Source organism: Anomaloglossus baeobatrachus, chromosome 3 (genome assembly GCF_048569485.1).
Source record: "Anomaloglossus baeobatrachus isolate aAnoBae1 chromosome 3, aAnoBae1.hap1, whole genome shotgun sequence".
In the NCBI taxonomy this organism is placed as follows: Eukaryota; Metazoa; Chordata; class Amphibia; order Anura; family Aromobatidae; genus Anomaloglossus; species Anomaloglossus baeobatrachus.
Genome location: NC_134355.1, coordinates 699279808 through 699292422, shown reverse-complemented (window position 1 = coordinate 699292422; position 12615 = coordinate 699279808). Strand labels below are relative to the sequence as shown.

General features: G+C 56.8%; 1 protein-coding gene across 2 annotated transcripts in view; it reads left to right on the top strand.

The window, feature by feature from the left end:
- The window catches only part of LOC142295792 (uncharacterized), a 115746-nt gene that overhangs the window by 24698 nt on the left and 78433 nt on the right, over positions 1 to 12615 (top strand). For both annotated transcript variants that reach the window (XM_075338886.1, XM_075338885.1), the window contains exon 2: positions 9123 to 9257. In XM_075338886.1, coding sequence (XP_075195001.1) covers positions 9131 to 9257 — 127 coding nt within the window. In that variant the 5' untranslated portion in view covers positions 9123 to 9130. The remainder of the gene's footprint in view (positions 1 to 9122; positions 9258 to 12615) is intronic.

Below are 12615 nucleotides of genomic sequence, written 5' to 3'. Positions count from 1 at the left end.
CCAGAGAGCGAGACGGAAGCCCAACGAGGGGGATAGGGCTCCGCAATTGCCTGCTAAGATCCCACGGGTCAGTTCTCGCGGGCCACAGCTCCCAACCACATAGAATCACCGGGAGTGGACTTCCCCGTTTCAAGAGGAGTCGTCAAACTGAAGACACAAAAAATAAGTTCTAGAGGAAGGGACCCCTGTTTTCTGTACCAGGGTGTGGGACCCGAATACACCCGCCGGAGGTCATCTGTCACTGGCAATTTGGTTTACCATTGGACTCTGTGTGAATTTCTCTGGAACTGAGAGTACACCATTACCACCCGGTCCAGCCCTGCAGAACACGCTCCGCAGCATTCTTTCCCACACACCTGCTCCCTGGGACTACACCTCCCCTACCCATGGAGGGGATACCATCCTGCTGCCCCGCTCCATCAGCCCCGGGCGTCCCACACCAAGGCAGCGGCGGTGTCACCATCCATCACCACCACCCACGGGTGGGGTCACTGACAAACTCTTCCCCTGTAAATACCCCCTTTTTTATTGTTGTGAGTGACGGGCCATTGCACGAGCCCCGGATCCGGCTGCCACTTGAACCCCAGCCACGATCCCGGATCCGAGCGCCTTGGGTTGCCTTCCCTGACGTGGTCAGTCACCCCCTGCCCGTGACACATGCATGGCAGTCAGGACAACCAGAGAGCTGAGGACATTCATGGCACTCAGAACACCTAGATAGCTGAGGATATCCAGAGAACTGAGGACATCCAGGGTGCTGAGGACACCTATAGAGCTGCATACATCTAGAGACTGAGGACACCCAGAGATCTGAGGACATCCATAGAGCTGCAGACATGCAGGGTGCTGAGGACACCCAGAGATCTGAGGACATCCATAGAGCTGCAGACATGCAGGGTGCTGAGGACACCCAGAGATCTGAGGACATCCAGGATGCTGAGGACACCCATAGAGCCGCAGACATCCAGGTTGCTCAGCCTCAGGACACCCAGAGAGCTGAGGACATCCAGGGTGCTGAGGACACCCATAGAGCTGCAGACATGCAGAGTGCTGAGGACACCCAGAGATCTGAGGACATCCAGGGTGCTGAGGACACCCGTAGAGCGGAGGACAACCATAGAGCTGCATACACTCAGGGTATTCAGGACACCCAGAGAGCTGAGGACATCCAAAGGAGCTCAAAAACAGTCACACAGAGAAAGAAGAGTATCCAGTAGAACCACCTCCTGGACAGCAGACCTTGATTGTCATGAGTGTTTAACCCTCCTCCTCTGTCTTCTGCTTACACCGCAACCCTTTCTTATACCCCTCCTGAGTCCCCGTTGGAGCAGGAACGGATTAGTATTGTCATTGGGGGCTACACATGTTTGTGTGTCTTTATATGGGGGTTAGGGAAGGTACTTTTACTGTTGTGTTCATATATTGCAATCGTGTATAATTTGGTATGTAGATGTCAAAGTGATTCTAATATGTGTGTGTCGCGGGCGGAGGGGTTGGGAACGCCGCTCGCCTGGGAATCGCTGGCGCTCGGGTCCGGTGCTTCTGCTCCTCGGTGGCTCGAGCATGGGGCCGGACCCGGGGGCTTGAGCAGCGCCTCCTCGCCCACGAGTGAAAAGGGGAGGTTTGTGGTGGGATGTCGGTCGTGACGCCACCCACGGGGTTGTGGTGATGGTGGGCACCACCGCTGCTGGTGACGGGGGTTCCCGGGAGCGATGGCGGAGAGCAGCTAAGGTGTTGACCCCTCCATTGGTAGGGGCTGTTGGTCCCGGGGCCCCAGTTGGGGAGTAGGGAGGAGGTATAGGTGCAGGTGCCGATGCAGGGAGGCAGCGCGATGCTGGATGGCACTGTTGTACTCACTCAGACACAGAAGGACAGAGTCTCTGGTAAACCAAACGGCTGGATGGACGGGGCCCGCAGCTGGCTGAGGTGTTCTCACTCTCCCCGGACGGGTTGATGGTGGCTGTCGTTTCCTGCACCTGCATGTGTGTTTGGCTTCCCACGGGTAGTCCGCTCCCCGGAGTGTACGTGTCGGGAGAGCCCATTTTGCCCGCAGGCGCTGGCCCTTGGATCTCTGGCCCTTGGCGGTGGCACTTATCCGGACGGGTTGGGCTGTTGCCTTCTAACGGGACTTGGTTGGGAATGAACCCCTGAGGTCCAGACCGCGATCAGAGAATTTGACCTTTACGGCGGCTTCCGAGCCTAGTCGGGGTCTGAGTACCCTGCCTTGGTGCTTGGCTTCAATCTGCTCCGTAGTTCAGTACCGGCGGGCCACCGTCCGACCCCGGTCCTACGGTTCCGCTGACCTCCACCAACTCCTGCAGATGGCCACCACCGTCTGCCGACCTTGCTGATTGTGCCTGGGCTCCAACCCAGACACACACAGTCTTTGCTCCTCTCACTTCCACCTCTCAACCTCAACTCCAACCTCAACTAACTGGCTTTTCCCGCCTCCAGGCCTGTGAACTCCTCGGTGGGTGGGGTCAACCGCCTGGCTCCGCCTCACCTGGTGTGGACATCAGAGGGAGGGAGGCAACAAGGATTTTGTTTGACTGATGTACCTAGCCGGGGAAGGGGGTGTGTGTGTGTGTTGCTACTGTACTGTGACCCCTGGGGTCCAGGGCATCACACTCCCCCTTGGTAAAACGCAGACCATCCGCGGGCTGCCCGTCCATCACCGGTTTTATTTTCTGAAAAATATAAAAAACAAACAAACAATGATATGCAAATTTTAAATCTTCCCTTACGGGAGGCATGGCACCTTGAACGTTACAAACGGTAATAAAAACACTTTTAATAATAACGGACGGGTCCCAGTTCTTCCGCTTTCCCACCTAAACAACCTAAACCTTGATGCTGCCCCTAAGAAGCGGGCAGCATCCCTTTTCCCAGTCCGGAAAACAGAACCTGGTTCAGGTTGCCCAAGCGGGAACGGGTACGGTGTCTCGCACCCGGCTGTAATTCAGCGGGGGCCCCACGTCCAGGGGGACCCCTGACCCCGGAGGATGGTCACCGGTCCTGGTGGTGACCGGACCCCAGCCTGCTCTGCTGGGGTCCGGTCACCTCTCTGGAGGCTGTTAACGGAACTCCAGCCTGGAATTATTTACAAGCCCACAAGTTCGTGGGTGGCCTGCTAGTTCTCGGCCATGTTCATGAGCCGTTCCTCATGTGGGCAAGGGCTTTTAGGAAAACATGTAACTTAGGGTCCCAACGGGGACAACAGCTCTACTGCAACGGGGTTCCGCTGCCAATCAGGTGAAAATCTCTGATGATTAGTGCTCATATGGTCGTCCGCGGGCAGCGCTTACAGGCTTTTCCTCTGGGGTGGGCGAGTTGGACTCCACTGCCGGTGTTGGGGTCAGCGGACCGATTGGTGGGGCAGCGACAACTGATACGGGTGGCTGGGGAGGCAGCAGGGTGAACGGGCACAGACCGGGCCCCTCAGCCACAGCGACCGGTCCCTCCGGGACACAGGGGCGTGGGTCGCTTACCCGCTCCTCCAGCACTGCCTCCGCCTCGCGTTTCCGCACAGCCACCGCCTCCATTTCGGCAGCCCATCGCTCCATTAGGAACTAGACTTGAGCCTGCAGGCAGCAACACATCTGCGCTGTCCGGGCCTCCACCCACGCCGCTGTTCCTGGCGCGGGCTCCGGGATCTCAGGATTGCCGGACGGGACGGACATCTTGCGTGGATGCTTCCAGGAACCGGATGAATGGCAGAGTCTTGGCGTCCCTGCCCGTTATCCCTTTGGTTACATGAGGCAGGCCTTCACCCTTCCCCTTGGTTCTCTCCGGCACCTCCTTCTCCCGGGGGCGGGGCTTCACTTTTCGCGCCTTCCCCGCTCCGGGAAGACGACTCGGGCGGGAACTTTTCACGCCCAAGATGGCGGATTTTCAAACTTTTTGGCCGGACACTGCCGGCGGGGACTGGAAGGCACACTTCAACTGGTAAGTAGATGGGTAGGATCCTGTTCGTGACGCCAAGTTGTCGCGGGCGGAGGGGTTGGGAATGCTGCTCGCCTGGGAATTGCTGGCGCGCGGGTTCGGTGCTTCTGATCCTCAGTTGCTCGAGCACAGGGCCAGACCCGGGGGCTCAAGCAGCGCCTCCTCGCCCACGAGTGAAAAGGGGAGGTTTGTGGTGGGATGTCGGTCGTGACGCCACCCACGGGGTTGTGGTGATGGTGGGCACCACCGCTGCTGGTGACGGGGGTTCCCGGGAGCGATGGCGGAGAGCAGCTAAGGTGTTGACCCCTCCGTGGGTAGGGGCTGTTGGTCCCGGGGCCCCGGTTGGGGAGTAGGGAGGAGGTATAGGTGCAGGTGCCGATGCAGGGAGGCAGCGCGGGCGCGGGTGCAACGTTGCGGGGCAGCGCGGTGCCAGATGGCTCTGTTGTACTCACTCAGACACAGAAGGACAGAGTCTCTGGTAAACCAAACGGCTGGATGGACGGGGCCCGCAGCCGGCTGCGGTGTTCTCACTCTCCCCGGACGGGTTGATGGTGGCTGTCATTTCCTGCACCTGTATGTGTGTTTGACTCCTATGGCTTCCCACGGGTAGTCCGCTCCCCGGCGTGTACGTGTCGGGAGAGCCCGTTTTACCTGCAGGTGCTGGCCCTTGGATCTCTGACCCTTGGCTGTGGCACTTATCCGGACGGGTTGGGCTGTTGCATTCTAACCGTACTTGGTTGGGAATGAACACCTGAGGTCCAGACCGCAATCAGAGAATTTGACCTTTACGGCGGCTTCCGAGCCTAGTCGGGGTCTGAGTACCCTGCATTGGTGCTTGGCTTCAATCTGCTCCCCAGTTCGGGGAGCAGTCCTACGGTTCCACTGACCTCCACCAACTCCTGCAGACGGCCACCACCGTCTGCTGACCTTGCTGATTGTGCCTGGGCTCCAACCCAGACACACACAGTCTTTGCTCCTCTCACTTCCACCTTTCAACCTCAACTCCAACCTCACCTAACTGGCTTTTCCCTCCTCCAGGCCTGTGAACTCCTCGGTGGGTGGGGTCAACCGCCTGGCTCCGCCCCACCTGGTGTGGACATCAGACCCTGGAGGGAGGCAACAAGGATTTTGTTTGACTGATGTACCTAGCCGGGGAAGGGTGTGTGTGTGTGTGTTACTACTGTACTGTGACCCCTGGGGTCCAGGGCGTCACATGTGATGTGCTAATATTATGCTGTTGAATTGTGATTTACGCGTGCTCTCCATGGCCAATAATCTTGTTGTATTTTATTAAAACAAAGTGTTGTGAATCTGCAGGTAAAATTCCAGCTAATTAGCCTTTAGGGAATAGTAGAGGGAGGATACAGAACCTTTATATACTCTGCTTATACCCTTCCCTTTTAACAAATACCTTTGACCTGTCATACTAGACTTCAGAAGAACAATCTGTTTGCTTAATCTAAGATTGTAAGGTGTTCTTCAAAGGAAAAAAGAAAGAAAAAACAAAGATATAAATAAATTGCCTTCTTCATACTATCCTCACATCATAACTTGTCACCTGTCAATCGTGAGATGATAAGGATAAGTGCCAGGGATCAGCTACCACCCCATCCCACTAAATATGTGTCCCATACATGGAGGTCTTCATATCTCTTTGCATGGGTTTAAAGGGGGCTTTACACGCTACGATATCATTAATGTTTGGTCGCCGGGGTCAAGTTGTTAGTGACGCACATCCGGCGTCATTAACGATATCGCAGCGTGTAATACTTGCCAGCGACCTTAGGCGACCTCAAAAATGGTGAAAATCGTTCACCATGGAGAGGTCGTCCCAAAGTAAAAAATTGGTAAGGGTTGCTTAGCATTGGGGTTCATCGCTCATGCGGCAGCACACATCGATATGCGTGACACCGCATGAGCGAGGACCGTCTCCTTACCTACCGCCGGCCCCAATGAGGAAGGAAGGAGGTGGGCGGGATGTTACGTCCTGCTCATCTCCGCCCCTCCGCTTTGATTGGCCGGCCGCTTTGTGACGTTGCGGTGACGTCGCTGTGATGCCGAACGTCCCTCCTCCTTGAAGGAGGGATTGTTCGGCAGTCATAGCGCCGCCGCCGACCAGGTAAGTATGTGTGATGCTGCGTAGCTGTTACATCCGGGTGGTGGAAACTCTGGACCGTACACCGGTTTCCCTTGAGGAGGCAGCCAGGCTGGTCACCCCGCCAGAGGGTCTTGATGCACGGCAGCCGAAGCACTATTGGTAGTCAGACAGTCCGTAGGGGAGCTGGAAAGGTGGACGTTGCTGAACACACGGAGTCCTGGACGGTAGTCCGGGTGACGAGGCTCAGGGTCCAAGGCCGGGTTGAAGGGTCAGGCGGGATCCGGAACCTGCTGAGCGATGGGACGGGTCACCCAACGGAGCCAGGGACTGGAGACTGGCGGAGCTGCAGAGGTGGTGGAACATCCGCCGAAGTCACCGTCAGGGTACTGTAATGGACGTGGTTTGGAGCGGCTGGCGTGGCAGGACAGGCTCTATGAGACAGGACAGGGTTAATACAGAGCAAAGCAATACGGGGACCTGAACTCCTAGTCTACCAAACACGTAGAACAGGCCCCGCCCACCAGGAAGGAGAATCCTAATATACCCTGTACCTGTCTATGCAATTTCCTGTTTCTAAGTGCTGGCCCTTTAAGAAAGGGTCAATGACCGCGCGTGCGCCCTAATGCGCATGCGCGAGGCCCGTGTACCAGAAGCCAGTCCAGGGAGCGGTGCAGAGGAAGCAGGAGTGCCCGGCTGAGTGTCCCATGTCGCAGAGGAGCGGGGAGCTGGACGCATGGAGGGCGCCGGCGAGGAAGAGGAGGCCGGGACCGGAGTGGTGAGCAGGGGACGCCGCCGGGGAGCGGGGAGCGGGCCATGGGGACCGGAGAGCGGGGCACGGGGACCGGGAAGCGTGACAGTAGCGATAATGTTCGCTACGGCAGCGATCACAAACAATCGCATACGCGACGGGGCGGGTACTTACACGGTCGCTATCGCTAGAAATTGCTAGCGATATCGCTACCGTGTAAAGCCCCCTTAAGCTCATCATGAGGTCATATTAAGACCCCAATAAGCAGGTTGGATAATAATCAGTTCTTTATGTATTCCTGCCTTTCCAGTTACATCTGTGTCGCCCTGGGCAAGCCAGGGGACACAGGTCACACACCACCACACCCCACATCCCAGGTAGGAACAACTAAGCTAACCAAAAATCCTTGTTGCCTTCCTCCAGAGACTGATGATTCACACCAGGGGGTGGGCCAGGCGGTTGGCTCCGCCCACCGAGGAGTTCACAGTTCTGAAGGCGGGAAAATCAGGCAGTCTAGTCAGGGAGGAGGAAGTGGAAGGAGTGGAGGAGTAGTCCAGTGAGGGACATGAGAGAGTAAACAGCAGATTAGCCCAGGCAGGGCTTGAGTGCAGTCAGCTCAGGGACGAGCTTGAGTAAACAACAGAGTCTAGTCAGGGAGGAGGAAGTGGAAGGAGTGGAGGAGTAGTCCAGATAGGGCTAAAGTAACAAGTAGTGAAAGTAGAAAAGTGGTAAAGGAGGAAAGCAAGTGAGGTGACAAGAAGGAAGGAAAGCCTGAAGGGTCCAGCTTTGTGTAGGGCCAGGTCAGCAAGGTCAGCAACGGCGGTGACTGTCTGGAGGGGGACCGTTTGGAAGTTCCTGGAAGGACCCCGTTGGCTGTGTGCCCGGCGGTCTGGAGCAGTGTTCCGAAGGACAGTCAGCACCAGGGCAGGGGCCTCTCGGACCCCGGCAAGGCTAGGAGTCGCCCAATTTGCCGAATCCGTCAGTGAAGGGGACGTAGATCCCCCAACAACCAAGTCCCGATTGAAGGCAACAGCCCAGCCAGTATAGAAGAGACACCGCCACCGCCAAGGCACCCGTTTCTTAGGGCCAGCGCCTGCGGGCAAAGAGTAGAGCTCCCCCGGTCCAGCTTGAAGCCGGGGAGCGGGTTACCGGTGGGGACCCGTCGCAACCAACGAGTACATCAAGGTGCCAGGAAAAGGGACATCACCGTCACCTACCGGGAGAGCAAGTGCAGCCGTCCGTGGGACCGTCTATCCAGCCGTTTGGTTTACCGTAAAAACTGTGTCACGTCTCAGGCTGAGTGAGTACCACAGTGCCACAAGGCACAGCGCTGCCCCCGCGTCCCTGCGCCCACCAGGCCCTGCACCTCCATCTCCATCACCGGGCCCCGGGATCACCAACCCCTACCCACGGAGGGGCAACACAACACCTGGCTGCTCCGCATCACCATCCCCGGAAGCCCCGTATAGAGCAGCGGTAGTGAAATCACCACAACCGTGGGTGGCGTCACGGACAATAATCATCCCTACACCCAACAACCCCCTTTCACTCACGGGCGAGGAGTGTCGCTCGAGAAACCCCGGGATCCGGCCCACAGCTCGAGCCACCACTGAGCAGCTGCCGGACCCGAGCAGAAGGGGTGAGCGTAGTGTGCCGACACCCTCCTTCCCGCCCGCGACACATCATGAAGTCATTAGTCAGTGACATCTGTAGGACATTGTGAGGACATGGCAGGACTGTTGTGAAATTGTACATTGTGTTCAGGTTCTACCATGTTCCTCCATGCCTCCTTCCTTATATGATCTGTAGCTAACCAGATACCTAACGATCATCTCCTCAATGTCTCCAGCAGTCACTATGTCTCCGGTGATCGGCCTTGTCCTGCTACTCGCCTCCAAGTTCCTCCTTCCTTGTATGATCTGTATATAACCAGTCACTTAACAATCATCTCCTCAATGTCTCCAGCAGTTATGTCTCTGGTGATCGGCCTTGTCCTGCTGCTCACCTCCATGTTCCTCCTTCATTGTATGATATGTATATAACCAGTCACGTAGCGATCATCTCCTCAATATCTTCAACAGTCGCTAGGACTCTGGTGACCGGCCTCCTCCCGCTGCTCACCTCCATGTTCCTCCTTCCTTGTATGATCTGTATATAACCAGTCACAAAACGATCATCTTCTCAATGTCTCCAGCAGTTGCTGTCTCCAGTGACCGGCCTTGTCTGCGGTGACCGGGTTATCCTGCTGCTCGCCTCCATGTTCCTCCCTTCCTCCTTCCTTGTATGATCCATATATAACCAGTCATCTAACAATTTTCTCCTCAATGTCTTCAGCAGTCACGATGTCTCCGGGGATTGGCCTTGTCCTGCTGCTCGCCTCCATCTGTGTGAGCTCGTTAGTAGCACAGGAGTACGGTCCAGATGGCTCATTACAGGGATATGATTCATATGATGGAGTAAGTAAACCTGGTGAGTAACCAAAGCGCGACTCCCGAACTTCATGGGAAATTTAGTAATGTAATCCATCGGGACCAGACCCAGAGAAGACCATATTCTATTTGGCTCAAGGTCTACATGTTCTCTTTATTAGGGCTCATTCAGACGTCAGTGAAGCCCTCATACTCAAAAAGTCATCAGTTTGGTCAGTGTTTCAGCAGTTTTTTGAGGATGAACAAAAAAAACTGATGGAGGTTTCTCAAGCTTCTCCAATTAGTCTGTAAAAAATAGTCAAGTTTTGTTGCTTTTATGTGAACCTCCCAGTCAGAGGAAAAACACTGCACATGTGAAGTACCCTACAGGTTGTCAGAAGTCTAGGTGGTCTCCATGAAAAACAGCGATACTGATTGCACTGACGTCTGAATGAGCCGGAGGATACTTGTAAAAGCCTCCTGCTAGGACCAAAGCGGGCTTTACACGCTGCGACATTGCTAGCAATGTCACTGGTGAAAGCACCCTCCCCTGTCGGTTGTGCGTCATGGACAAATCGCTGCCCGTAGCGCACAATCTCGTTAGGACCTGCCACACATACTTACCTGCCTAGTGACATCGCTGTGGCCGGCGAACCGCTTCCTTTCTAAGGGCGAGGTTCGTTTGGCATCACAGCGGCGTGACTAAGCGGCCACCCGATAGAAGCGGAGGGGCGGAGATGAGCGGTCCGAAAATCCCGCTCACCTCCTTCCTTCCTCATTGCGGGCGGCCGCAGGTAAGGTGATATCCCTCGTTCCTGCAGTGTCACACATAGCGATGTGTGCTACCGCAGGAACGACGAACAATCTGCTTCCACAACTAGCAAAAATATTCGGGATAAGAACGACCAGACAACGATTAACGATTTTTCTCTATTTTGCGCTCGTTAGCGGTCACTCGTAGGTTTCACACACTACAAAGTCGCTAACGATGCCGGACGTGCGTCACAAATTTTGTGACCCCCAACTACATCTCGTTAGCGATGTCGTAGCGTGTAAAGCCCGCTTAAGGCCATGTGCATACATTGAGCATTTGGTGAAGCTTTACCTCAGTATTACACTGGTGCATATTCATTACAGGAGATGCTGGAGCATATGCATCACAGGAGAGGCTAGGGCATATACATCACAGGAGACGCTGGGGGAATATCTGTGGCGCCCTGGACTAGCCAGGTCGTCACAGGGACTACAACACAACACCCCCCACCCCGAGATAGGCACATCAGCCAGACCCAAATCCTTGTTGCCTCCCTCCAGGGGCTGATGTCCAAACCAGGTGGGGTGGAGCCAGGCGGTTGAAGCCAGCACAATCCGGCAGGGCCTTTGTGTCGCCCTGGGCAAGCCAGGGGTCACAGGTCATCACACCACCACACCCTACATCCCAGTTAGGAACACCAAAGCTAACCAAAAATCCTTGTTGCCTTCCTCCAGAGGCTGATGATTCACACCAGGGGGTGGGCCAGGTGGTTGGCTCCGCCCACCGAGGAGTTCACAGCTCTGGAGGCGGGAGAAACCAGGCAGATTAGCTCAGGGGGAGCTTGAGTGAGGAGCTAAGTGGAGGAGTAAACAAGTGAAGTGAAGGAAGTAAAGTGGTAAAGGAGGAAAGCAAGAGTGGTGACAGAGAGAAAGCCTGAAGTAGTCCAGCTGTGTGCAGGACAGGGTCAGCAAGGTCAGCAACGACGGTGACTGTCCAGAGGGGTGACTGTTCGGGAGTTCCTGGAAGGACTGCGGACGGGTAGTGACCCGGCGGTCTGGAGCAGCGTGCAAAGGACAGTCAGCACCAGGGCAGGGGCCTCTTGGACCCCGGCAAGGCTAGGAGTCGCCATAATTTGCCTAATCCGTCAGTGAAGGGGACGTCGATCCCCCAACAACCAAGTCCCGATTGAAGGCAACAGTCCAACCATTAAGGAGGAACACCGCCACCGCCAAGGCACCAGTTCCTCAGGGCCAGCGTCTGCGGGCAAAGTAGAGCTCCCCCGGTCCAGCTTGAAGCCGGGGAGCGGGTTACCGGTGGGGACCCATCGCTACCAACACAGACACATCAGGTGCAGGTCAGAGGGACATCACCGTCACCTACTGGGAGAGCAAGTGCAGCTGTCCGTGGGAACCGTCTTTCCACCCGTGTGGTTTACCGTAAAACTGTGTCAACGTCTCAGGCTGAGTGAGTACCACAGTGCCGCAAGGCACAGCGCTGCCCCCGCGTCCCTGCGCCCACCAGGCCCTGCATCCCCCATCTCATCACTGGGCCCCGGGATCACCAACCCCTACCCACGGAGGGGCAACGCAACATCTCGCTGCTACACACCATCATCCCCGGGTCTATAGAGCAGCGGTGGTGAAATCACCACAACCGTTGGTGGCGTCACGGACAATAAACAATCCCCACACCCAACAAATCCCCTTTCACTCACGGGCGAGGAGTGTCGCTCGAGAACCCCGTGATCCGGCCCACAGCTCGAGCCACCACTGAGCAGAAGCCGCCGGACCCGAGCAGAAGGGGTGAGCGTAGTGTGCTGACACCCTCCTCCCCGCCCGCGACAACTTGGCGTCACGAACAGGATCTTACCGCTCTGCCCTTTGGTAGAGGTGCGCCTTGTTACCGCCGGAGGTATCCGGCTGAAAAATTTCAGAAGCCGCCATCTTTGGCGCGAAAAGTTCCCGCTCGAGCGTCTTCTCGAGTAGCAGAGGCGCGAAGGCCAAAACCCCGCCCCGAGAGAGGAGGGGCCGGAAAGAGCTAAGGGGGACGCGATGGCGGCTGGACGCATGTAGCTGCAGCTATAAAAGCAGGGACGCCAGGACTCTGCGGATATACCGTTCCTGGAAGAAGAAGCCATCATGTGGATGCCGTCCCGCGACACCGTAGCCCCCGCGCCTGGAATCGCGGCGTGGGTGGAAATCCGAACCGCGCAGCTCTACCAAAGGCTGCAGGTCAGGATGCAGCTCCTCATGGAGGAGTGGGAGACCGACATGGCGGACGTTATAGCCACCGTGCGGAGACGCGAGGAGGAAGCGGAGAAAGGGAGGGTGAGTGACCCACGTCCCGATGCCCTGGAAGGGCCGGTCATCGGGGCTGCGGGGCCCGGTCCAAGCCCTCTCCCCCCGCTGCCTCCCTCGCCACCCGTCTCGGAGGCCGTGACCCCGCCACTAGGATTGCTACCACCGCAACCGGTAGCAATACCCAGCGTCCCCGCCCAGGCGGACCGACCTGTAGCCGGAGCCCGCAGTAAACCGGAGGTGTTACCGTGGAAGATTCCGAAGGTTGAACCGGAGGCATCCCCTGAAAAATCCCCCGAGCCGGAGCCGATGACCCACTCCGAGCCGACGGCCCAGCAGTGGAAAGCCCCTATGCCCATCCCCCACAC